The sequence below is a fragment of the Pristis pectinata genome, chromosome 9 (genome assembly GCF_009764475.1).
Source record: "Pristis pectinata isolate sPriPec2 chromosome 9, sPriPec2.1.pri, whole genome shotgun sequence".
Lineage (NCBI taxonomy): Eukaryota > Metazoa > Chordata > Chondrichthyes > Rhinopristiformes > Pristidae > Pristis > Pristis pectinata.
In genome coordinates this window covers 23374911-23402647 of record NC_067413.1, presented here as the reverse complement: position 1 = coordinate 23402647, position 27737 = coordinate 23374911, and the positions used below count along the sequence as shown (strand labels likewise).

Sequence of the window (27737 nt, the reverse complement as noted above, 5' to 3'; positions counted from 1 at the left end):
GATGTGGTCATTGTTCAGGAATCTCTTGCAGGAGGTTAGGGATAGATTTGTCCTGGTGAGGCAGAGAAGGAATAGCAGGGTGAAGGAACCATGGGTGACAAGAGAGGAGGAACAACTAGTTAGGAAGAAGAAGGCAGCATACATAAGGTTTAGGAAGCAAGGATCAGATAGGTCTCTTGAGGAATATAGGGTAGCAAGGAAGGAACTTAAGAAGGGGCTGAGGAGAGCAAGAAGGGGACATGAAAAGGCCTTGGCGAGTAGGGTTAAGGAAAATCCCAAGGCTTTTTTCACTTATGTGAAGAGCAGAAGGATGGCGAGAGTGAAGGTAGGACCGATTAGAGACAAAGGTGGGAAGGTGTGCCTGGCAGCTGTGGAAGTGGGTGAGGTCCTCAATGAATACTTCTCTTCAGTATTCACCGAGGAGAGGGGCCTTGCTGATGCTGAGGACAGTGTTGGTAAGGTTAATGTTCTGGAGCAAGTAGATATCAAGAGGGAGGATGTGTTGGATCTGTTAGAAAATATTAGGACAGATAAGTCCCCAGGGCCTGACAGAATATTCCCCAGGCTGCTCCGCGAGGCGAGGGAGGAGATTGCTGAACCGTTGGCTACGATCTTTGAGTCCTCGTTGTTCACGGGAATGGTACCGGAGGATTGGAAAGTGGCAAATGTTGTCCCCTTATTCAAAAAAGGTAGTAGGGATAGTCCAGGGAATTATAGACCAGCGAGCCTTATGTCTGTGGTGGGCAAGCTGTTGGAAAGGATTCTTAGAGATAGGATCTATGGGCATTTAGAGAATCATGGTCTGATCAGGGACAGCCAGCATGGCTTTGTGAAGGGCAGATCATGTCTCACAAGCCTGATAGGGTTCTTTGAGGAGGTGACCAGGAAGATTGATGAGGGTAGTGCAGTAGATGTGGTCTACATGGATTTTAGTAAGGCATTTGACATGGTAGGCTTCTTCAGAAGGTCAGAGGGCATGGGATCCAGGAACGCTTGCCGTGTGGATTCAGAATTGGCTTGCCTGTAGAAAGCAGAGGGTTGTAGTGGAGGGAGTGCATTTAGAATGGAGGGATGTGACTAGTGGTGTCCCACAAGGATTGGTTCTGGGACCTCTACTTTTCTTGATTTTTATTAATGACCTGGATGAGGGGGTGGAAGGGTGGGTTGGCAAGTTTGTAGACAACACAAAGGTTGGTGGTGTTGTTGGATAGTGTGGAGGACTGTAGAAGATTGCAGAGGGACATATATAGGATGCAGAGCTGGGCTGAGAGGTGGCAGATGGAGTTCAATCCAGAGAAGTGTGAGGTACACTTTGGAAGGACAAGCTCCAAGGCGGAGTACAAAGTTAATGGCAGGATTCTGGGTTGTGTGGAGGAGCAGAGGGATCTGGGGGTTCATATCCACAGATCCCTGAAAGTTGCCTCACAGGTGGATAGGGTAGTTAAGAAGGCTTATGGGATGTTAGTATTCATAAATCATGGGATTGAGTTTAAGAGCTGCAAGGTAATGATGCAGCTCTACAAAACTCTGGTTAGATTCACACTTAGAATACTGTCTGCAGTTCTGGTCGCCTCATTATAGGAAGCTTGTGGAAGCATTGGAAAGGATGCAGAGGATTTTTACCAGGATGCTGTCTGGTTTAGGGAGTATGCATTATGAGGAGAGACTAAGGGAGCTAGGGCTTTACTCTTTGGAGAGAAGGAGGATGAGAGGAGACATGATAGAGGTGTACAAAATATTAAGAGGAATAGATAGAGTGGAGAACCAGCGCCTCTTTCCCAGGGCACCAATGCTCAATACAAGAGGGCATAGCTTTAAAGTAATGTTGTGGGGGGGGGGGGGGGGGGTGGAGGTTCAAGGGAGATATCAAAGGAAGGTTTTTTACCCAGAGAGTGGTTGGGGCATGGAATGCGCTGCCTGGGGTGGTGGTGGAGGCAGGTACATTGGTCAAATTCAAGAGATTGCTAGATAAGCATATGGAGGAATTTAAAATAAAGAGGTATGTGTGGGGAAGGAGTTAGATAGTTTTGAGGTGAGGTTTAAAGGTCGGCACAACATTGTGGGCCGAAGGGCCTGTATTGTGCTGTACTTTCTATGATTCTATGATTATAAGGCATTTTGAAACACTGGAGTAGACCATTTGGGTTAAATAACCTGTTTCTGTGTGGTATACTCATCATAAGGTCTGATGATTGCACAGTGTTCAAATTCATTATCAATTCCTCAAATAATGAAGCGGTCCATGTTCTTTTTTAATTTAAATTGTATCCACGGTTCCATTAAAATGTCAGAAGAGACCTGAAAGTAAATCATATTTTTCATTTAAATGCCATGTTGAATTTTGGTGATTTTGTTTTAGCTTTTCCCTGCCAATTGCCTTCCTTTTGATGTTTGGTTCTGCAGATGCTCATTCTTTAAGGCACTGAGTACCAGCTAACTTTATCAACATTGGAGATGCGGGAGCGGCTTGCAGTCCTGGTATTGTTCATGCACAGCTGTTTCCTGTCATTAGATCTCAATGAAGGGTGGGAATATTATCCATTCTTTCCAACTTTAACCCAGGGTGTTTTGGCCAGCCCTCCAAAGACAGAGAAAAACCATCTGGCAACTCCATGGTAAATACATTTAAAGTGTGCTGAATATGAATTCACATAGCTGGTTGTTATTTTACATTGTCTCAAAGCAATTCATTCAATTGAAGTGAATTGACTCACTGTGTACCTCCTACCAGTAAATAGGACAAAGATTCTCTTTTATATTGGGCTATACTACATAATACATTTTTTTCGTACCATTGTATTGATTACAGGGGGCTACTGACTTTAAAGAAACAGTTATGATTTCAACTGATGGCAGTTGCGACAGGATGGTGGAAGATGAACACACCAACCCACAATTTCCATGGCAGGTGAACCTATTGACTCACATTGAGGCCGTGCAAAATGAAGTGAATACCAGAATGGACCTCATTGAGAAGGAGCTGGATGGTAAGACCAGTGACTACCATAATACCTTTGTTCCTATGGTCTTATCAAATGTTAATCCAAGTCTTCACCATAATGATACAGTTCACAAAAATTCGGTTTGTATTCCCTTAAGTTTCATCAAATTAAGGTTTTAAAAGGGCTAAGAGAGTTTAGCGAGTGTGACCAGAAGTGTCCTGCTCAGGGTGAAGGAATTTGGTTGGGTAGATGCAGAGAAACTTCTTTCTCCTGGTGATGGAATCCTGAATGAAGGTAACGCCATCTTTAAATTAAAGATGGAAAGTGGACGAGCACAGAGAGAACATGATAGAAGAATTGAACAGCCAACTTCTGTCCTATGATTTTTGGTATTTGCTTCCCCTCGCATGTGATTAAGGTTAAATACACGTCATCACAAAAGATCAGAAAAGTGTTTTGTTTCTGTTAATGTGCTGTCTTGGTTGATCTCAGTGGAGCATTGGTGGAAATGGTGCAATTGATGCCCTATCTACAAAATCATCTTTTCCCATTTTCCATGTAAAATCCTGATGTCCAACCTTATAATCGGAATTGCCATAAACACTTCATGCTCTAAGTGCATCCTGAAGGCAATTTCCTCCTTCAGTGTCAATATTGATGTAAAACTGTAACAGCAACATGACTGAAAATATTCAGCAGAGACGAATTCTGAGTAAAATTAATGGTGTCAATTTTTAAGTCCCTTTTTGTATCTTTGACTCTAGTGTGTTTGTGACTTTTTTTTTGCTTCCTCCTGTGCAATCTTCCAGTTCTGGAAAGCTGGCTGGATTTTTCAGGGGATCTGGAACCACCGGAGCCACTTGCAAGACTTCCGCAGCTGAAACGCCACATCAAACAACTCCTGACTGACTTGGGAAAGGTGCAGCAAATGGCATGCTGCTGCTCTCTTTGAGAAGAAAGATGATTGATGGATTGGAATGGGGAACAGGAATGTAGAAGGTGGAGTAACATTAACTTTAACAGACATGTTGTCGAGTGTGGGATAAGGGGATCATGGCAAAGGACTGGAGCAGGCTGAAAATCACATCACAGAGAAAACAATGAGGAGCTAATCCTACAGATTGTAGACAGAAGAACGAGTTCTACTAGCAAGTTTGGAGGGATAAGAGAGACTTGAAATGAAAAAAAAATGAACTTCTAGGTATCCTTCAACATAAAGCTTTAGACACCTTCACTTTCACTCACAGTACTTGTCAGCATAAAGTGACCCCATAATGTTGTGGCTCCCATGCATATAGTTCAGAGAGCATCCAAAATCACACCAAGTGTTCACGCATTCTTTCATAACCTCTTGTGAATTCCTTAGAGGGAGTTGTGGAAGGATCTTTTGGCTGGTGAATGAGCAGGAGGGTCAGCAGCATTTGTTATCACAGATGCTAGAAACAGATCAGATCTGCTGCTCAATTCAAGTACTGGAATCAAGCACTTTCCCAGTTGACAGCTTAATTGTCTGATATTAATGAAATAATGCAGAGGTGAGAAGATTGTGGGGCCAAATGGAGACAGTTTTAAATCACTGAGGTGATATTCATTATGATCTTTGTGATAGGTTGGTTTAAAACAGGTTCAGACCACTTGCTGCAGGATTAGTTGAGAAAGGGGTAATCATTCCACAACATGGACAGTTGGCTTCTGTGCAGTTCCTAGTGGTTAAACCTTAACTTCTTTATGAATTCTCCACATTATACAGCCTGGTTATTTGAGGAGAAAAATAAAATAAATATTTGCACAGTTTGTGACCAGGGAAAGATGATGAAATATTTCAAATTTTTTTCTGGCCTTTTAAGAGGAAAGGATAGAAGGAAGGAACATCTTCACTGAGGGTCTAATTCATGAATTGACTGGTGAATTTTACTGATGAATCCATTCAGTTTAGTACCACTATATAACAACTGGAATCTCGCTGGATTTAACACAAGACTTGAAAATGCAAATAGATTATATTCTGTGCAGCAACTTCAATATTTTACACCCACCACAGATCTGAGATTGGTTCTTAAAACTCTATGTAACATAAGGATTTGAGCTCCTCTGTTGTGATTCTGTACAGTAGATATCAGTACACTGTGCAGAGCCTAAACTGAGCTGTCAGTTTGTAAGTAAACCACCTGTACTCCCAGTTAGTTTGAGAAGTTCCATCAACCTCTGTGGGGCAAATGTTCACACTTTCATTTGGACCCGAACACTACTCACAAGCAGGTTAGAGAATATGCAAAGCAAATTTATTTGTCCTATGGATTTTCCACCATTCTTTCTCCCTCCCACTCCCTGCCAGAGAGGAAAAAAATACTTTTCAAATTGGTGCTTAATTTTAAGGGCATGTAAAATAAGAGGAGTCAAGAAAGTGTATTGAATTGAGAGTTGTGCAGTGTACTGAAAGGGCTTGATGCTGAGTAGTTGTTGCAGGAACAGCTAATTAGTACCAGTACCTACAGTCCTACTCTGTGCAACAGTTTGCAGTTTTATTAGAAGAAGAGTATGAAATTTAATGTCAATGCAAATAGAATCAGCTTGTAAGCTGTTGCTGCGGTGGAGGGCTTCACTATTTTTTTACTTGCCTAAAATACTCAGCTGCTGTTGTTCAGAAACATGAAATATAACAAAAGAATTGTGTGCCAGGCAAATACATTTGCCAACAGAATGTATGTTGACTCTAAATGTATATGTCAAAAAAGTGTATATTTGGCTTATGTGTATAAAATTCTGGAAACTGAAGTTCCCTTTTCATTTCATTTCTGTGTATAAAAATCATTGAAGTGTGTGTGTGCTTTTCATAGACAAATATTTAAGCAGCAGAAAACATCTATTGGCAACAAACAGCAACAATCTGTCTGTTTAAGCTAAACTAAGAAAATTTTTAAAAAATTGCAGGTGCTGGAAATGTGAAACGAAAACAGAAAAATGTTGGAAACTCTCAGCAGGTCAGCTAGCTTCTGTGGAAAGAGAAAGAGTTAATGTTACAGGTTAGAGTCATATAGCATGGAAATAAGCCCTTTGGCTTTCATTTCAATAGATTTATGATAAACAGCCCTGTCCAAAGCTCCTCTGTCATGCAATTGTTATTGTAAGTAGAAATTTCCATGAACTATAAACTTGCACTCCTAGGTCTCTCTGTTCCATAACACTGCCCAGGGCCCTACCATTCACTGTATGTCCTACCCTGGTTTAATCTCCCAAAATGCAAAACCTCACATTTATCTGGATTGAAAGCCATTTGCCAGTCCTCAGTCCACATATCTAGCTGATCAAGAGACCCCTGTAATTTGTATCCCTGAACCACTGTAATCTGTACCCCTGAAATAACCTTACACACTGTTTACAACACCACCTATTTTAGTATCATCCGCAAACTTACTAACCATGCCTTGTACATTCACATCCAAATCATTTACATAAATTATAAACAACAAAGGTTCCAGCACTGAACACTGGACACAGACCTCCAATCTGAGAAATAACCCTTGACTATAATCCTCTGCTTCCTACCACTGACCCATTTATGAATCCAATCTGATTTCCCACTGGATTTCCTGCAATCTAACCTTCCAGACTAGCCTGCCATGAGGGACCTCATAAAAGGCCTTGCTGAAGTTCACATAGACAATGTCCACTGCCCTACCCTCATCTACCCTCTTGGTTACCTCCTCGAAGAACTCCAAGACATTAGTCAGACATGACTTCCCACGCACAAAGCCATGCTGACTGTCCTGAATCAGACCCTGTCTCTCCAAATGTTGGTAGATCTTGTCCCTCAGAATCCCCTCCAGCAATTTGCCCACCACCGATGTCAGACTCACTGGCCTGTAGTTTCCTGACTTGTTTTTGCTACCGTTTTTAAACAATGGTACCACATTAGTCACTCTCCAGTCCTCCGAAACCTCACCTGTGGCCAGAGACGAAGCAAAAGTCTCTGCAAGGGCCTCTGCAATTTTTTTCTCTAGCTTCCCACAAGGTCCGAGAATGTATCACGTCAGGCCCTGGGGATTTATCCACCATAACGCACTTTAAGGCCTCCAATACCTCCTCCCTGCTCATTCATATGTGGTCCAAGACAACACCACTCATTTCCCCCATTTCCTTATCTTCCACTGTTTTATCCACGGTAAAAATTGAAGAGAAATATTCATTAAAAATTTCACCTATTTCCTTTCATTCCACATACAGACAGCCATGCTGATCTTTAAGGCGACCCATTCTCTCCCTAGCCACCCTTTTACTCTTAATACATCTTACGAATCGCTTGGGATTTTGCCTCACCTTGCCTGCCAGATCTTTCTCATGTTCTCTTTTTTGCCATCCTAACTTCCCTCTTAAGTGCAGTACTACACTTCTTGTAGGTTGAAGGCTGCCTCTAACTGCCACAGTTCTTCATCCTTCACAGCCTGCACATTGTGCCTTAAGTATACGGTATACAAGGTGTACTGCAGCAAATTGACAAGGTTTCAAATCTCACGACCAAAATCCACTATATCCATCAGGTTAGGAGGTGACTAGAAACCTTATTCTCTGATTTACCCACAAAGTCACCCAATGAGAATGTATATCATTGTTCCTTCATCATAGCAAGGACAAACCTTGCAGAAGCATTATTGTTACAATCACTGCAACAATTTCAGGGAGGCAAGCAGAATGGCTCAGCAGGCAGTGCTGCTGCCTCACAGCTCCGGAGACACGTGTCCGATCCCGATCATGGTTTCTGTCCATTTAGAGTTTGCATGTTTTCCCTGTGATGGTGTGGATTTCCTCCAGATGCTCTGGTTTCCTCCCACATGCCAAAGGTGTGCTGGCTGGTAGTTCAATTGGCTAATGTAAATTGCCTCTAGTATAGGTGCTGGAAGGAGAATTGGGGGTGGAAGCTGTTGGAAGTTGATGGGGATGTGAAAGGAAAAATAGGAATAGTGGAGTTGGGTGGTTGATTGTTGGTGCAAATGCAGTGAGCCAAAAAGCCTGTTTCCAAGCTGTAGAGCTCAGACCATCTTTTCCAGGATAACAATGGATGGCTCATAAATGCTGGCCTTGGCAGCAGTGCCCACAGAGAAGAATGAATTTTTATAAAAATGACAGGAGAGAATTGACTTTAATATTCTATCATACTGCTTAAAGATTCTTCAAAGATCACTGAAAGACTTTAGAATACAGTGTCAGTAATGGAGAGAACCATTATATACTCCACAAAGGATCCAAAAACTACACTGAATGCACAGGTGAATGAACGTATGACTGAAGGAGGCAAGAAGATCGGGGAAACATCATATTCCTTTAAAATATGGTGCAAGAAAAATGCCTAAAGGGGATGACAATTTTATGATGTCTGAAATTCAGCAATTTATCAGCATCTTACTGCTTAAGTCTTGCTCTATGGTTTATGTGCATAAACTTTTTATTTTGATATTAGACTTCTAAACAATTCAGACAGGTTTTCACCATTTCAAGGTGTTAAAATAGAATCTGTGCTGGTCATTAGCAGTGAAGTACAATGCCCCATTCTGAGATATGAACCTACTCCCTTTCCATTTTGCGAGAATCCTGCCTGGGATACTACAATGACAAAGCTATCAGCCAGCGAGCTGGAGGTGGTGTGGCTGTATGTCTAGACTCACTGTAAACAGTCTATTGTGCAGCAAAGTCCATTCACTCAGAAGACAAAGCCTACCTAAAGAGAAACTGCAACAATTTATTTCAATAATAACATGGTATTTTTAAAAGAACATTGCAATGTGGAGAATTGTTGCATACAAAATATGTGCAAAAAATCAATCATAGCCATATGTTGCAGTGCATTCTCCGTGTTGAATTGTCAGGAAGTCGCACAGTCATTAACACTCTCACTGGAAATTGTGTTATGTCTCAATTATGTTGGGACAATATGTTGCAGTATAAGTCGTTGGTGAGGCCGCACTTGGAGTATTATCTACAGTTCTGGCCACCCTGTTATATGAAAGACGTGGTTAAACTTGGAAGAGTGTAGAAAAGATTTATGAGGATGTTGCTAACACTAGAGGGCCAGAGTTATACGAAGAGGTTGTCCAGGCAAGGTCTTCATTCCTTGGGATGTAGGAGAATGAGAGGCAACATTATAGAAATGTTTAAAATTATGAGAGGCATAGATAAGGTGGATGGTAACAGCCTTTTCCCCCGGAAAGGGGAGTCCAGTACAAGGAGGCATAGGTTTATGATGAGAGGGAAAAGATTTAAAAGGGACCCGAGGGGCAACTTATTCATTGCAGAGAGTGGTGAGTATATGGAACGAGCTGCCAGAGGAAGTGGTTGAGGCAGGTACAATAGTATCATTGAAGAAGCAGTTGGTTAGGTACATGGAGGGGCAGGGCTTGGAGGGATATGGGCAGAACGCAGGAAATTGGGATCAACTGGGTGGGCATGGACTGGTTGGGCTGAAGGGCCTGTATCTGTGCTCTATTGCTCTATGACTTTCAGAGATTGCATTTAGATAGCCCCAAAACATTTTCCGATGACAGTACTTTTGGACTGTAGTCAGTGCTGGAATATGGGTGCTTAAGACAAAGGCTAGTATATTGGACACGTAAAATATGCGTAGCTAATACCCTCCCCTATTAAAAACTAAAAGTCAAACACATCAGGAAAGGTGTAATGTTCAATACTATGTTTGAGATGACCCTAAATGGAAGAAAATTGAGGGTCCTGTAGTCACCTCAGCTAGGAAGCTCAAAGCTCAGCCAGGTCCCTGCTGATTGCTATGAAATGAGGTCAGACCAGGCAAGATTTCAGCAAAATGAAAATAAAGGACTCGTATTTATTAACACCTTTTACAGCCGATGAGCATTGTAACGTATAAAGTTGCATGTTCATGTGGCACATTGGGTCACACCGAGCCTGGGCAGGTTGCATATTCCAACTGCACTTATTATCTGGTGAACTTTTCCCAACCTGTCCAGTTGGAGGAAAAGATGCTAACAATTTAGTGGGGCTGAGGGTGGAGAATACACAAAAACAAAATTTCTGAGGAAATATCCTGTAGGTTAAAGGATGATGTTGTTCAATTGACAAGATGGGCAGAAGAATGGCAGATATCCAAAATTAGACAGCATAGGTTTATGGTGAGGAGTAAGAGGTTTAGAGAGGATCTGATGAAAAACTTTTTTGTTGCAATCTGAAGCACATTGGCTGAGTGGTTGGACTCTCACGGTATTTAAGAAGTATCTAGATGAGCACTTGAATCACCAAGGCATAGAAGGATTTGAACCAAATGCTGGTAAGCTATGCATAGTTACTTGATGGTCAGCATAGACATGTGACTCTATGGCTGTATGATAATCTTTGGAGATTTTGCTCATTAATCTTGAATTTTGCTCCTTGAGATTACTCTCTAAATCTTAATGTCTACTCTTATTTGTTTTTTTTTGCTCCTACATTGGCCAGTATTCCAGAACTCTGTGCTTTGATTGCCAGATCTTGCTACCTGAAAAGCAATGTGGCATTTTGACACTGGACATTAACCATCTATTATGGACCTCCTCCCCTCCCCAACTCCCCACCTACCCCACCACTCCAACCTACAAACCCCACACCATCAACATTTGTCTACTTTTCTACCTTTCCTGTTCTGCTCATCTGTAGTCATTCAGTCCACAATGTCTTAGAATCATGGAAACTTCACGACTCGAAAGGAGTAAATCCTATCCATCACATCCATGTTTATCAAGAGCTACCAAATCTAATCCCAGTTCCAGTACTTCATCTGTGGCTCTGCGAGCCAAAACTTTACAAGGACACATCCAGGTACTTTTTAAATATCATAATGATTTGTACCACTATTACCTTCTCAGACAGTGAGTTCTAGACCCCATATTCTATGAATTACTTTAAATTGATGCTGCCTGGCTTTTGGCCCCTCAACTAAAGGAAATAGATCCTTTGTGTTTGCACTGTCTAGCCCCCTTATAATTATATATACGTCAATGAAGTTGGCCCTCAGTCAACACTGTTCCAAAGAAAACAATCCTTTTCAGACTATATACACTTATCACTATAAGTGTTTTTTGTACATGCTGCAGATTTCATTTGTATTCCTTCCTGTCTTGTCTTCACCCAGAGTCAACCGTAACTTCTCTTTTCAGCATCTCCACTCTTGGCAATCTGTGGATAGGCCATACTCTGGAGCATTTCTAGGAACACTGAAAGATCAACAGTTCGTGTATAAATGCATCAATGCTCCTTTGAGTCCACACCCAGCCAGATACTTGAGCTTTCAAGTAGCATAGTGCCGTGTGTTCTTCATTAACTTTGTAATAACATGTTTAAAATCCAGACTAATGTATGTATAAGGAATTCAGTTACTTCACTGTTCAGTTCCTAGATGAACAGAAGGATTCATTTTGTCTTAAGTAGTTTGGCAGTTTTCCTGAAGATGGAATGAATTTTACTGTTTCAAAATATGCACAGTTTCTCTGATCGTTTTAACTCTCCACATAAAAGTTGCCTCTTCTAATAGAATGAACTCTTCTTTAAACTAGAAGGAGAATGGAAATACAGTCCACTACTGGCATTCCAAAACCTGGAGATACCTGAGTGGTATATCTCTTGTTTATTTTTCTTTCTTTTCTTGTCTTTTCCTTTATCTTTCTCTTTGTCTGTCTCTTTTCCTGCCTCTCATCCATCAAGCAACACACATGCACACACACATACTGTATGTGATGGATTATCTTTGTAAGTTCTGACTCAGTTCCACTGGGTTTTCCCTAGTATTTATACAACAGCTATACAACCCAGACCCAGAAATAATTCAGCAATGGGGCAGATTACAACTGAGTCAAGTTCAATCCTCACCTTTATCCATATACAGTATATCGATATTTGAAGCATTGCACACCCAGCAGAACTAGCCAATCTAAATCAGGACAGTATTGACAATGAAAATAATATCCAGGCCTAAGAAATGATGTACTTGAATCAAAGTTTCTTGGGATTAATGGAGTCCTGAATTTGGCTGTTTATCCCCAGTGATTAGATAACCTTTCTGCCCTCAGTGTTGAGGCTCACACTTGAATAATAGATGTACAGAAGTTATCACCTTCCCTAACGTAACTTTATCCAGATAAGTGAAGGGGTTTAATGTTTTAAGAAGAAGAAAGAATATATCTGCTTATGTTTGTGGAACCTACAGTGAGAATAACACAGCAGCTCTGCTTGGAAGGAACTTGCATAGGGGTCTTTCCCAGGTTATGAACACCTGACTTATGTACAGCCTGTACATATGAACAAGCATTTGGGCGACTGGTGGGATGGAGGTGCTGGCTGCTCTGGGGCTGCAGGCATCTTTTGCCACTCAGCAACTTGGTTCGCAGCCACTCTTCCGACTTCTGAACTGTTTGGGTTACGAGGAGTTCATAGAAACAGAACCTTGCTGTAACCTAGGGAGGAGCTACATTTCCTAATGTTCCAGAGCACTTTAGCGAAGGGATACATTTGGAATATAACCAAACCTAAGAAATAAAGAGACAATTTGTACTGATGCATTCCTACAAACTGCAGCAAAATACTGTAAATGACCAGATTATTTGCTTTAGGAGTTGGCTAAGGCATGGGTTCTGGTCTTGACACCAAGGAGAACTTTACTGCTCTTCTTTGCATATCTACCGGAAGTATAGACAGTGGCTCGGTTTAATGTCACATCTCAGACACAGCATGTCTGACAGTACACAGCTCCTTCAGTTAAAGCACTTAGACTCTCTGACCAGATTTTCTATTTATTTCTGAAGCTGGAATGAAACCTACAACATCTGATTCAAAGGTGAAGTTGCCACCACTGAGCCAAGGCAGTTTTCTACCTTTCTCTAGCATCTTTGATATTATTAAGGTTTTCTACAGAGCTTTGTAGAAAATTGAGTACTTCAGATGTTTCTCCACATACATCCTGCAATCTTTCTTTGAGTCTGCTAGTTTATTTCCAATACAACTTTGTGTCATTGATACCTATTCATCAGAAGTAAGATACAAATTGCTCACCCTGTTTTACTATAGGGTGCTTAGAGCAAAAAGATAGAAGAGACTTTTGTTCCATCGATCTGGGCTGGATTTGAAATATTTTCATTGTCCCACAGAGGGTGTTGTGAGACTGGGAAGGATAGGTGTTTTATTTTGTCATACCCGCCCTGGGAATATTGTGTTTAGGCACAGGTCACAGAGTAGCCAAATTCTTAAGCATTTTGTGTCTACTGGAAGGTAATTTTCAAAAAATGATTCATCACATTGTGAAATTCAAGTTTCACAATGCTAAATGAACAGATGAAGTCTTGTTCTATATCAGTTAGCGCTCAAGAGACTTTATACAAACCGCTTAAGAAGTTTTGTTTGGTTTCAAGTCGTAGAACTTACGTCAAAAAGCTCTTGCACTTCACTCTGAGTAGCTGGATGCTTCTTAAGCGTTCAAGATCATGTTTGGATTAAAAGGACCACAAAGACACCAGAGCTTAATAAAAAGGAGGGAACGGCCTCAGATGGACAGCTGCTTCATAGGAGCAATGGGCCACATAGGGACTATCATAGTCGCCCTGCACTGCATCTGCAGTGGAGCAGCTGTATTTTCCGGTAAGGATGTATTAAACCCTTTCTGACATAGAGGGAGGTTAATGGAAGTTTAATTTTTAATTATTTAATTTAATTATAGCCTAGTAATTTCTAGGGTAGGGACATGTTCGGCACAGCTTTGTGGGCCGAAGGGCCTGAATTGTGCTGTAATTGTTCTATGTTCTATTGAGGATAGAGCTGCCTGAATGGTCACCCATTGTTACCTTCCAAGTGTAGTGCTAAGTCACATCCACTAGGAACGTTCCAATTTTGATCCATCTCTGTATTCTATCAGCCAGGATGGAATTATTGTTCTCTTGAGCTGGGAGAAAGGTTAATTCAACAGCTCCTTGACTTGTGATTGCTTGTCAATAATCCCTTTTGCACAATAATCTCAGGAATGGTGGGGATACAGGATATTGTATGTGTGAGGGCTTTGGGACATTCTGTACCCGGGTAGTGTTAGGTATAGTTCCATTGCCCAAGTTCTCCCAAGTGCAGTGCCAAACTAAAAGTTTTGTTCCGAGAAGCTAAAAGGGTGTTCGTTGCACAAACTGCAATATCACATTGGTGTAGCGGGAGGTACTTTTCCAGGGTTCAATAATCAGGAAAAGGGACTGATGAAATTAAAATCCTTCTCCTGTTAAGGAGATGTAATTAACTGGGAAATATGCATTGGGGCTTTTATGTTCAAATGACAAATACTCCATGGTGGGACCTAGTTAGTTAGTTCACGTACTAGAGGAATAAGACAACAGTTGTCCGTATTGGAAATGATAACTTGTGTTGTGTCCTTTGCTTTGCTTGTGTTTTCCGTGGATCTACCACATATAGATAAAAGACATCAAACTTCCCCCTGACAAACTGAATCAAAAGTTATTGAACAAATGATATGTTGCCTCATTTAAAGATCACATTCCTAATCTGTCCTGCCCTGTTGCTAAAAATACTTCTTCCCACTGATCCAGCATTCACCAAACTACTTTCTTCTCTGCTGTCAAAGGCACAGTCTATGTCTTTCCCTCTTCAAGGTTTAACCTTTTAACTTTTTGAGCTACCTCCCACAGTCGTTGCAGTGCATGCCCTTATATGTACTAAGCACCATATCTTTGGCAATCTCCTTCTACCTAAGCCAGCATCCATTGCCCACTCTTCTGTCACAGAACCTTAGTCCAACTCAAACTCTGAACATTTCTACAAGGCAGAAGTTTTCTTCATTCCATTCACTCCACCCTTGATGGGTGTTCGTTCAGCAACCACTTGCCCTTTGAAACTCCATTCCAAGTTCACCTCCTGTCACCTCCTTCACTGCTTTTAAAATCCTCCTCTTTGATAACTTCTTCAGTTTTATCACCCCTCCCTTATCTGGTTCCACCTGTCAACTACCGGCCTCTGTCTCACCCCTCCCTTTCATTTCTGTATACTGGCCAGCTTCCCTCTACACTCTCAGTTCTGATGCAGGGTCTCGACCCAAAACATCGACCACCCCTTTTGCCTCCACAGATCATGCCTGACCCACTGAATTCTTCCAGGAGTTTGTCTTTTGTCTCACAGTTCCTACAGGTCTGGACCAAATGCCTCTCCAGCCCTTCACTTATGTGGTTGATTCTAGGCTCTTCCTGAAAATGCCCACCAACTTCTTTTTAGGGTAACTAGGACTATGTAATAAGTGACAATCTTAATTTGAAGACAATCTCTACAAGAAAAAAAATGAAAAAAATTATAAAGTGAGACCATAACACAAAATGTGATCATGTAATTTTTTTATAGTAGTCTTCCTTAGCCTTTAGACATTGCTAGCAAGGGAGGCATTTATAGGCAGCAGTCAAGCTTTATAAACCACCATGTATCACCAATGCTCTCTCATCTCTCTTGAACTAACTTGAGTTGATTTTTAACCGTCTTGTACTGTAGAATACCAGCAAGACTCCCAGCACCTGAGCTCCTGTGAACTTAAAAGAAAAGGCTCCCAGAAAGATGATATCTATATTCCCCAGTGTACGTTGGATGGCAAATACAGGTGGGAGATTCTGTACATTTTATCCTGCCTATTTCTAACTGGTGTAACAAGAATTGGGGAAAAAGGCTTTGATTCTGGTTCAAACTTTGTCCATTCTCAAATGTTCAACCACATATTAGAGGCAGATACAATTACTATGTTTAAAAGGCATATGGACAGGTATTTGGATAGGAAAGGAGTAGAGAGATAAGGGCCTAATGCGGGCAAATAAGATTAGTGAAGATAGACGTCTCAGTTGGCAGGCCAAAGGGCATGTTTCTGTGCTGTATTACTCTACAACTCTATATTAACCTCGCATAAATCCTGTATTCTGCATTAAGTTCACCGAGTCTCTCACAAGCAGCAGATTCCTACAATTTCGGGAGGCAATCTTCCACGTGTGTTTGCCTATGACTTTTGCAATAAGCATACGTCATTAGGGCTTTAATAACATATTGTTGATGCAGGAATGTGCAATGCGCAAAGGATGGACAATCCTGTTGGTGTGTCAACAGTGAGGGTGATGAGGTGCTAGGGAGCAACCGAAATACATCAGCAATTGCCTGTAAGTATGTGAGACCAATTAGTACAATCATTAGTCAACACAATACTAATAAGCCTCTTCTTTATCTTTTTAATTTCTAATTTCCATTTATCCAGTTATTAAACTGTCACCTAAGTATGTGATATTTAGACTTTCCCTTCAAATTCTAATAAAACCTTCAAGACATTTTTGTGTGGATAGACTCACTGCACTCTATATGTATACAATTCTGGTACCGTTCATGACTATATTAACACAATCTCACCAAATGTAGTCTCCAGGGAACCCCTGCCAATTTTGCAACACTAGCGCAAAAACTAATATATCCTTCGATGATATTACACATTTTGAGCCATTACCAGAGCCTCTCTAGAATACTTGATGAACTGTAAAAACACTGCAAGATTTGATACACTCTGAGAGACTCCTGACAAAAACTGACATTCATTGTGAATACTTTCAGAATGAAACCTCTGAAAGTATTCACAAGCTCCTAGGAATTTCCCCAGCACCTGTTTTTCCCCATGTAAGCATCAGCACGGTCCTGGGGACATCCTGAAAATATTGACATAATCCCGATAATCCCCTACAAGTATTGATGCAAAACTGGGGATTCCTGATAAATTCTGACACATTCCTAGAGATCCCTGAAAATATTGACATGTTCTTGGTAATCCCCTTCAATCACAACAATATTTTGAGGCTCCTGGAGTTCACTTGCCAAAGGAAGCATGTGCTCCCAAGTAGAATGCACCACAATTGTTGCTGAAAATATTTTATGTGTATGTGTAGTAACAGAAATAACATGAATCATCTGAGAACCATCTGATGTGGATGGACAAAAATGAAAGGGGCCCCTTGACTGAAAAACTTCAGCAGATCCCTGTACATTCCCACCTCTAAATTCCCAGGTAGAAGTCCCTGTAAATGACCTAGAAACCTTTTAATAATATTTCAATTCAAAGAATATTTAGAGGCTCCTTTTAATTGGTTAGTTACCACATTTCTATGATACTGAAAATAAACTTTAAAGATTCGTACAATTAGTTTCCAGCCTGGAATTTACCCCACTCTCAGTATTTTCATACTATTCCTCCATTTCTCTTCAAGAGATTTTAGCTAATAACTTTCTCCATGATTACTACTATTCTATAAATAAATTACCTGAAGCTTTGTGTAAATTCTAGTTGGTAACTTACTCCTCCCTGGTAAGTTTTATTTTGTAAATAATTCCCCCGAATTAATTTCCCTGGATCCCATCCTGAAATTCACTCTCAGTTACTTGTTATTGTATAAAAATATCTGAAGCCATGGAGGAGATTCCAGTTGCAACTAACTCCCAGATAACAATTATTTTGTATGTCACTCTGACAGCTAAACATTCTTTTCTCTATAAACCTATGAGCACCTCAGTTAGACTCCATCTTACAACTCAGTACTTCTTACCTTCAAAATTTCTATTTGCCCCAAAGTCATGATTTTATTTCACTTATCAATTTGTTTCTCTTCAGGCTTGTCCTTCTGCCAGCTCCACCGCAAGCAGATACTAGTGAGTGGGTATGTAAACAGCCGCAGCACCTCTTATATCCCTCAGTGCATGCAGACAGGGGAGTATGAAGTTGTGCAGTGCAATGCTGACACAGGTCAGTGCTGGTGCGTTGACAGAGATGGCATGGAGATTTATGGAACACGTCAAAACAAGCGTCCAGAGCACTGTGAGTATTACTTTCCACCAAAAACAAAAACAAAGCTGTTTCCTTATTTGCTCAGGGCAAAGAGCTCAAAATTCAAATATAATTTTTCCTTCACTCTTAGCCATTCTCTTTTGAAAGTACTAATTTTTGTTGGATTATGATAGCACAAGGGCTACCACTCCTCTGGTCATCCAGTGGGATAATTGTTGAAAATGAAATGTACACTGTGCCTTCTGGCAGTGGCCTCTTGATTTCCCACTATCATCCCTAAGTCTTCTGTTGCCTAGAGTCATTGGTATTGGTGGGACTATAAATTCTTGATAGGCTCAGTTAGAATAGCACAGACTGGAAATTAAACCTAAGGCTGTGGAAGTTAATGTAATAACTGAGTATGTATTGGCATAATAACATCAAGGAATGGCTTAGATTATACAGGAAGAGGCCTTGACTTGGGTGACATCCCTTCATTATAGATGAAAAAATTGCACACAATATACAAAATCAATTGATGCATACATTTATCACTGTGATAAGACTATTGAACCCTTATACAATGAGATGGACTCTTGACCTCACAGTCTACCTTGTTATGACCTTGTACCTTATTGTCTACCTGCAATACACTTCCCTGTAGCTGTGATGCTTTACTCTGTATTATGTTATTGTTTTTACCCTGTACTACTTCAATGCACTGTGTAATGAATTGATCTGTATGAGCGGTATGCAAGACAAGTTTTTCACTGTACCTTGGTACAAGTGACAATAATAAACCAGTACCAATACCAATATTTTGCAAAATTAGTATAGAACAGTGATGGTTTTAGTGTTTGCTCTCCCAACTGGGAGATCATAGTGTGTTAGCACTTCTCCAGATGTTTTTTGTAGTTTCCACAAATTAAGGAATAACTGAGAGGAAAATTACTTGAAATGTTTTCTTTAATAGGGAAATGTGATTGATGAGATTACTCTGACAGCCAGCATTGGAAATTAGGAAGTAAATTAAAAAATAGGACTTCAGAATCTCAGGATTGCTACCAGATCCACATACTAATCAGAGTAATAATAGCAGGACGTATCAGATAAATACATGACTAGAGGAATGGTATAAAGGGGAGGCATTCAAATTCCTGGGATATTGAACCAGTTCTGGTGGAGGTGGGACCAGTTCAAGCAGAATAAAGAAAGTAAAGAAATTGTCACATCACACAGGGCTAGGTTTTATTGTCAATGGCGAACTTACTGTTGAACCTTTTAGTGACACTGTTTTGATAGAAGTTGCATAAAGTTTTGAGCTTTTTAGTAACAACCTGCTGTCATTGGTCATTTAATCCAGCGCACCATCCCTTACATGTTTGAACCACAGAACCATAGAACCATAGAACCATACAGCACAAAACAGGCCCTTTGGCCCACCATGTTGTGCCATCCACCAAACCACCCTCACACTATCTAACCCTTTCCTCCCGCATATCCCTCTATTTCGCATTCCTCCATATGCCTATCCAACAAACTCTTGAACCTGTCCAATGTATCTGCCTCCACCACCACCCCAGGCAGCGCATTCCATGCACCAACCACTCCCTGGGTGAAAAACCTCCCCCTGACATCTCCCCTGAACCTCCCACACATAACCTTAAAGCCACGCCCTCTCGTTTTGAGCATTGGTGCCCTGGAAAGGAGGCGCTGGCTGTCTACTCTATCTATTGCTCTCAATATTTTATATACCTCTATCATGTCTTTTTTGTCAATGTCTGTCATTTGGAGATTTAATAGAGGTGTTCAAACTCTTAACAGATTTAGATAAAATAAGAAGGACTGGTAACCAGAGGACACAGATATATGGTAACTGGTGGAATAAACAGTGATGAAGAGAGGATCATAAAATTATCCAAGATTTTATGGACTGGAAAAACTGTACTAAATAATGATGGAATTGGATAAGTATTTGGGAAGGGAAATTTTGAAAACTTGTGTATAAAAAGTAGTGGTATGGTATTAATTGGAGAGCTCTTTCACAGCACCAGTTGAATGATTCCATATTTTTCAACATCACCCTGGTTCTGTCTACATCACTTTCAAGCTTTAAAGCCATCTATTCCTTTCTTTCAGTTTGACTCTGTGGCAGGAAAAATGTTCAAAGCTGAATATTCAATGTCCTAGGGGGAGTATTTGGTAATGCTCTTGGGGAGGGTTTTAACTAAAATAGCAGGAGAATGGAAATCTCTGCAGATGGACAGAGGAAGGAGAAATAAGAATTGAAGCAAAAGACAGGAAGGGGGAAAGAAAAGTAGAAGACAGTGAAATCATGGGTGAAAATCAAACAGGACCACAGTGCAAAATAATACTAAGGGGACTAAGAATGTTAAAAAAAAAACAAGCCTAAAGGCTTTGTGTCTCAATATGCCGGGCATTTGCAGTAAAGTGGATGAATTAATCATACAAATGGTTGTAAAGGGTAATAATACAATTGGAATTATGTAGGTATAGCAACATCGGGAGCAAGGATGGGAACTGAACAGCCAGGCAAAAAGGAAAAGGAGGTAGGGTTATGTTGATGGGTAAAGAAGAGATTAAAGCAATGGTGAGGAAGGATATTAACTCAGATGATGTGGAATATGCATGGGTAGAACTAAGAAAGGGCATAAAGTGCTGGTAGGGTTGTATATGGACTGCCAAATGGTGGTGGCAATGTTGGGGATGGCATTAAGCTGGAAATTTAAAGGCATATGCAATAAGGGTGTAACATGGTTAACTTTAATCTGCACATAGTTTAGGCTAATCAAATTAGCAACAAACTCAACCTGTCCAGAATGACATGGTTGACCCTAAGACTCATGTTCTGACTTTAAATAAAATAAATTTTGAGGGGGTGAGGCAGGAGTTTGCTAAAATATATTCAGGAACATTAATTATGGTGTTGACAATGGAATGATAATGGCAAATATTTAAGCAATGCATGGATGAACAACAATAGTTGTTAATTCCTGTCTGGTACAAAATATAAAACAGGAAGGGTGGCTCAAGTGTGGCTAATCCAAGGAAGAGACAGATACATTGACTTGAAAAAGCAGCAGGTTTGAGTACTGGGTACAGTTTAGAACTCATCAAAGGAGGATCAAGGGATTAATTAATAGGGTGGGGAGGGGAGGAATGACACATGAGAGTAAGTTTGTAGGGAACATAAAAACTGAAAAAACCTCAATAGATATTCAAGAAAAACAGACGAAAGTGAAGACAAATGTAGACTCCTTACAGTCGGAAACCTGGGAATTTATAATGGGGAACAAAGAAATGGCAAAACAATTGAACAAATAGTTTGGTGCAGTCTTCACAAAGAAGGACATAAATAGCCTCCCAGAAATGTGAGGGAACCCAGGGTTTAGTGAGATGGAGGAACTGAAGGAAATCAATGTTAGTAGAGAAATTGATGACAGTGAAGACTGATAAATCCCAAGGGTACAAGTATCCCAGAGTGTGTGAGGAATTGGCCCTGAACATGGTGGATGCATTAGTGATCATTTTCCAGCATTCCTTGGACTCTGGGTCAGTTCCTATGGATTGAAAGGCACTACTATTCATAAAAGGAGGGAGAGACCAAACAGGGAAGAACAGACTGGCTAGCCTGACATCAGTTGTAGGGAAAATGCTGGAGTCCACTATTAAACTGTAATATCAGAACATTTGGAAAACAGTGACAGGATCAGTCAAAGTCAGCATGGATTTATAAAAGGGAAATTATGACTGATAATTTTACTGGAATTTTCTGAAGGTATAACTAGAAGAGTGGATGGGGAAGAACCAGTGGATGTAGTATATGTGGAATTTCAAAAGGCGTTGGACAAGGTCCCCTATAATTTTGGGATTGGTGCAAAGTAAAAGGATGTGGGATTGGAGGCAATGTACTGACATGGACAGAGAACTGGTGGGCAGACGGGAAACAAAGAGTACGAAATAATGGGTCCTTTTCTGAGTGGCAGGCAGTGATTAGTGGAGTATAGCAGGGTTTAGTGCATGGACCACAGCTATTCACGATATACCTTCATGTTTTAGATGAGGGAATTAAATGGAATATCTCCAAGTTTGCAGATGGTACAAAGCTGGGCGGGAGAGTGAGCTGTGAGGAGGATTCAGAGAGGTCCCAGAGTGATCTGGACAGGTTGAGTGAGTGAGCAGATACTGCATAACGTGGATAACTGTGAGGTTATTCACTCTGGTGGTAAGAACAGAAAAGCAGATTATTATCTGATTGGCTTTAGATAAGGAAATGGGGAGATGCAATGAGACCTGTGTGTCCTTGTGCACTATTTGATGGAGATAAGCATGCAGGTCCAACAGGCAATAATGAAAGCAAATGGCTTACATAGTGAGAATAATTGAGTACAGGAGCAGGGAATTTTTACTACAATTGTACAGGGCCTTGCTGAGACTACATCTTGAGCTTTTGTGCAGTTATGGTCTCCCTAATTGAAGAAGGATGTTCTTGCTCTGGAGGGAGTGCAGCAACGGTTCACCAGATTCATTCCTGGGATGGTAGGACTGACATATGAAGAGAGATTGGGATGATATCCTAGAGTTTAGAAGAATAAGAGGGGAATGGTGTGCAAAATTAAAGCATTTGGGAATGGGAACAATGTACTTCCATGGATAGAGGGCAGGCAAGAAGTAAAGAATACAAAATAATGGGCCCTTTCCCAAATCCTCTGAAATTACACTGAAACTTATAAAATCCTGATGGGACTGGACAGACTAGGTGCAGAAAGCATGTTCCCAACAGTGAAGAAGTCCAGAATCAGGGATTGCAGTCTAAGGATGCAGGGTACAGTAGTTAGGGCTGAGACGAGGAGAGATTTCTTCATTCAAAGAATGGTGAACTTGTGCAATTCTCTAGTACAGAAGGTAACTGAGGACAAATCATTTAAAAGAAGAAGATGGATATTGTTTTTCTGAATAAAGACATCAAGGAATATGGGGAGCAAGCAGGAACTTGGATGATCATCCATTATCATTTTGAATGGTGGACGTTTGAAGGGCTCAATGGCCTACTTTTATTCTGATGTTTAACGCTCACTTTTATATGGAAATATAAAGTACATGGTTAAAGGCACAATGTATTTACCTCAGATGTATTCTCTCTTAATTGAGCTAATATTATAAATATTGAGAGAAGGGAGGACTAGGGGGTTGCAGCAAGAGGTGGTGTGTGAATCTTTGAAAATCTCTCCTGCCAGAGTCAGGTAATGTTGAGCAGGTAAACCAGGTCTGTGTTCTTGTTGTCCCATCAGGTTGTTAATCTTGAAAAACTGAATTGGGAGGAAAGTCTCCCAAAAACCTCAGGTAAAGGTTTTATTTTCTTAACCGTGTAGTTTTGTACCTAATAAAGGTCCCACAAGCTGTGAGATTCGAGATCGGCAGGTGCTCCATGGGTTCGGGATAAAGTCACCACCGCAGTGTTCCAGAGATGGGAGCTTCCTTGATGTCCAGTGCAGGTTTGTCAACACGACAGACATGACAGTCTTCGACTTGGTCAATAACTTCAATAGGTAAGAAGGAGAAAAGAACTTAAGTAAAGTTGACTGTGTTATTATTCAGAGGTTAAAACTGGAAACTGAGCAAATCAGCAGCAGGTCTGTTAGCATATACTGATGTTAATAGTATATGTTAATAGTATAGACTGCAGCCAGAATTTCCTTAGAGCTGATTTTGCCTCATCACCTTAATTTCATGGAAATTGGGGTGGGAGAAGCGTGTGGCCACTCTGTTCACGCACACAAGCAGTAGCTTCAGCCATGTTTGTGTCAATGTCAGAGAGGCTGGAGTGGGAGCTGAATGAAGAAATTCCCGGAACATTGAGGGGTATTAGGATTTAGCAGTAAACCTCATGCTGAAAAGTCAACTGTTCTTTTTTCTGGACAGGTTGCAAATGGGACACTCAAGAATGATTCCAATGCCAAAAGCTGTAGATGCTGCAAGACTGTGTCTTTTACCTGTTTTGATGAAAAGTCATTGACCTGAAAATAACTTTGTTTCTCTCTCCATGGATCCTGCTTGAGCATTTTCAGTTTTTATTTTGTCAGAACGGAATAGAGCTGAGGGATTTCAGTTAGGTGGAAAATCTTTCTGAAGTAGAACAGATCAAGGAGAAATTTATTGGAGATATTCAAAACTATAATGAATGTCTATAATGTAAATTAAAAGTAGTATACAGTTTTGGTCCCCTTATTTTAGAAAGGATATACTGACATTAGAGGCTGTCAAGAAAAGATACAAGAGGGTTGTCCTATCAACAGGGGTTAAAAATGTTAGATCTGTACTCCTTTAGTTTTCAAGAATGAGGAGTGTGATTGAAATATGTAAGATCCTAAGGGGGCATGAAAAAGTAAATGTTGACATGTTTGCACTAGTCAGAGAGTCTTGAACATAGTTACTAGATAAGAGGGTGTTTATTTAAAAATGAGGTGTTTTGGAATTTCTCCTCGAAGAGGGTAGTGGATATCTGGAGTCTTCCATCCCAGATGGTTGCGGAGGCTAGATCACTGGATGCACTTAGAGAGAAGGTAGATAATTTTTTGAAAAAAAACAGGGATTGAGAGTAATGGTGAACTGACACAGAAGAGGATTTGAGGCCTGGGGCAGATTAGCCGTGATCATGTTGAATGGCAGTGCAGGTAGGAGGGGCCAAGTAGCCTCTTCATGTTCTTGTGTTCTGTTTCATAAGGAGTAATGGACAAAATGTGATAAAAGCAATGTTTCGGAGTTCTGTCAGTACTGTTGAGACACACCTTAGAAAACATGATAAGGACAAAACAAACTTTACCAAGAACTTGGGTTTATGCCAGTAAATCTTTCTCATGTTGTTGTTTAGTTTCTATTAAAAAATAAAACATATCCTTATTCTTACAAACTGAACTTGATCCTGCTATTTCCTGCATTCTATGTACATCTACTTTCCAGCAGAATCTATGGTCAGCAATTGGGAAGTAATTGCAAAGCACTTGGCTAATGAGTAAGGTTCTGGGGCAAGAGGGAGACTGAGAGGTTTAGGGAGAGAATTCCAGAGCTCAAAGCCCATATGGTTGAAGACCTGTATTTCAGTGCTGGGGTGAAAAACTCTTGAGATATGCAAAGAGGCACAGAGACCTCAGTCAATTTTGAGACTGGAAGAGACAAGGGAGTAGATGATCCAGTGAAGGAATTTGAAATCGAAGATGAGAACTTTAAAATTAAGATACTACAGTACTGGGAGACAATGTTGGTCAATGAGCAGTAGGGTATTGCCTCAGTGAGTTAGGCTACAGGCAGCAGAGTTCTTTCTTTGTTTTGGGATCTGGAAATTGCTGGCAAAGTCAGCATTTATTTCCCATCCTTGAGAAGGTAGTGGTGAGCCGCCTTCTCGAATTCTGCTGTCCTTTTGGTGATGATACTTCCACAATACAGCTGGACAGGAAGTCCCAGGATTTAGATGCAGCAACAAGGAAAGACAGGCTATATACTTCCAAATAAGGATGGTGGACAATTTGGAGGGCAACATGAAGTGGTGGTATTTCCTTGTGCCTTCTTGGTGGTGGAGGTTATGAGTTTAGGAAGTTGCTGTTATGACAGTGAAGAGAATGGTCTTAGGTTACAGAACAATATTGATCAGCTGGTAAGCAGGGTAGAGCAATGGCAAGATGGAATTTAATCCTGACAAGTGCGAGATGATGCACTCCAATTAGGGTAGGATATACACCATGAATAGTAAGGCCACAGGGAGTATTAAGGAACAGGGGGCCATTGGTGTACAAGTCCCTGGGTCCCTAAAGGTAGCAGCACAGCTGGAGAAGGTGGTGAAGAAGGCAAATGGGATGCGCCCTCCATTGGCCAGGTCATAAAGAAAAGAGCATGGAGGTCAAGGTACAACTTTATGAAACTTCTGTTAGGCCTCAGCTGTAGCATTGTATACAGTTCTGATCGCCACACTATAAGAAGGGTGTGATTCATTGGAAAGGGTACGGAGGAGACTTACAAGCATGTTGCCTGGGATGTAATGAGGAGAGACAGGATTAGGCAGGGGATGTTTTCTTTGAAGTGGAGGAGGCTGAGGAGACCCTGATGTAGTAAATTATGAGAGGCATAGACGGAATAGATAGTGATAAATTTTTCCCCATAATGGAGATGTCTAAAACCAGAGGCCATGGGTCTAACATGAGCGATAAGAGGGTTAGAGGAGGTCTGAGGAAACATTTTTCCACCCAGAGGGGGTAGTTGCGATCTGCAGTTCACTGGCTGAGGTGGTGATGAAGGCAGGTGCTACCATAACATTTAAAAAGTATATGGATGAGCATTTGAATTGCCAAGACAGAGATAGCTATGGACCAAGTGAGAAAAATGGGATAAGTACAGATAGATATGTGATAGTCAGCATGGACGTGGTGGGACAAAGGGCCTGTTTCTGTCGTGTTTGACTTAATGGCTCTCTGAGTCTAGAACTACCGTTGGAGTAGCCTGGGCAGTTAACTATTGTATATTTTGTAGACGGTTCACACTGCAGCTGCTGTGCACCACTAGTGGAGGGAATGAATGTTTAAAGTGGTTGATGGGGTATAATTCAAGTGGCCTGCTTTTTCCTGGATGGTATCAAGCTTCTTGAGAGTTGTTGGCACTGCAAATGGAGGGTATTCAATCACAGTCCTGACTTGTGTTATGTGGATAGTGGAAAGACATCATGAGGTGAGTCAATTGCCCCTGGATACCTAGGCATGGTATATCTATTTTGCTTCCCTGTTGAGTTTCTAATCAATGATGTCCCCCAGGATATTAATGGTGGGACCTCAGTGATAGCAATGCCATTGTACATTGTGTAGTTGTTTAGACTCTATCTTGTTGGAAATGATCATTGCCAACAATTGTTCCTTGGCACTTATCAGCCCATGAATGTTCATCAAAAATCACAAATGCTGACAAACTGAAATAAGATCAGAAAATGCTGAAAACACTCAGTGGGTCAGACAGGATCTCTGGAAAGAGAAACAGAGTTAATGTTTCAGGTCAAAGTCCCTTTGTCAGAATTGAGAACAAGAGAAAATAAGTTAGTTTTAAATTGTAGAAAGTGTGGGGAGAGATGGATAAGAAAAAGGGGAATATCTCCAATAAGGTGAGGTCAAGGTTTCTATGGTGATAAGCAGTTAGTGGTGCCAAGCATTTCGTAGGTCTGATAAACCTCATCCTATCAGGTTGCTGTTTCTTCATTGCCCCCTCCCATTAGCTCTGTTGAGTCCCTTCACCAGAAGGACTGTTGGAGAACGGGAAGGTGGTTCACCATCATCTTCTCAAGGGTAGTTAGGGATGGGTGATAAATGCCTGCAATGTCAAGATAACAGAAAGGAATGAATAAATTATGTATGTGTAGTACAGAATTCTGCAGATTTGCAACCCAGTCAGTAAAGAAAGTTCTTCTCAACTTCATCCTTATCCTGAGACTAATCTTTCTAGTTCTACTCATACAGAAAGTCTCCCAACATCCACCCTGTTTCAATGAGATCACTTCTCATTTTGAGAAATTCTGGAAAGTACAGGCATATTCTCCGCAATCTCTCTACTTGGGACAACCCCCCTCACTTCAGGAATCAATCTAACGTGATCCTACATCCTTCTTTGGGTACAGAGACTGAAACTGCACACAGAGCTCCACATATGACCTGACCAAAGCCATACATCATCGCAGCAAGATTTGCTCATACATGAGAACATGAGAACATAAGAAATGGAAGCAGGAGTAGGCTAGCAGCTCCTCTGGTCTGCTCTACCATTCAATAAGATTTTATCTCATTGCCAGGGATATGGACCACGTGCAGGCAGAAGGGATTTGTTTGATTGGGCATCATTAGCTTAATTAGCTCGCCACAATGTTGCGGGCTGAAGGGCCTGTTCCTGTGCTGTACAGTTCTATGTTCTATGTCCTATGCCACTTTCTTACC

At 40.9% G+C, this 27737-nt stretch overlaps 2 protein-coding genes across 3 annotated transcripts in view; both read left to right on the top strand.

Annotated features, from left to right (window-relative positions):
- The window catches only part of LOC127574335 (PHD finger protein 20-like protein 1), a 74742-nt gene extending 69058 nt beyond the window's left edge, over positions 1 to 5684 (top strand). For both annotated transcript variants that reach the window (XM_052023259.1, XM_052023260.1), the window contains exons 20-21: positions 2810 to 2987; positions 3752 to 5684. In XM_052023259.1, coding sequence (XP_051879219.1) covers positions 2810 to 2987; positions 3752 to 3894 — 321 coding nt within the window. In that variant the 3' untranslated portion in view covers positions 3895 to 5684. The remainder of the gene's footprint in view (positions 1 to 2809; positions 2988 to 3751) is intronic.
- Positions 5685 to 15053: 9369 nt separating this feature from the next.
- tg (thyroglobulin) overlaps positions 15054 to 27737 on the top strand; it is a 282508-nt gene continuing 269824 nt past the window's right edge. The window contains exons 1-5 of the mRNA XM_052023465.1: positions 15054 to 15081; positions 15462 to 15567; positions 16014 to 16111; positions 17602 to 17805; positions 23165 to 23324. Of these exons, the coding sequence (XP_051879425.1) occupies positions 15054 to 15081; positions 15462 to 15567; positions 16014 to 16111; positions 17602 to 17805; positions 23165 to 23324 (596 nt within the window). The remainder of the gene's footprint in view (positions 15082 to 15461; positions 15568 to 16013; positions 16112 to 17601; positions 17806 to 23164; positions 23325 to 27737) is intronic.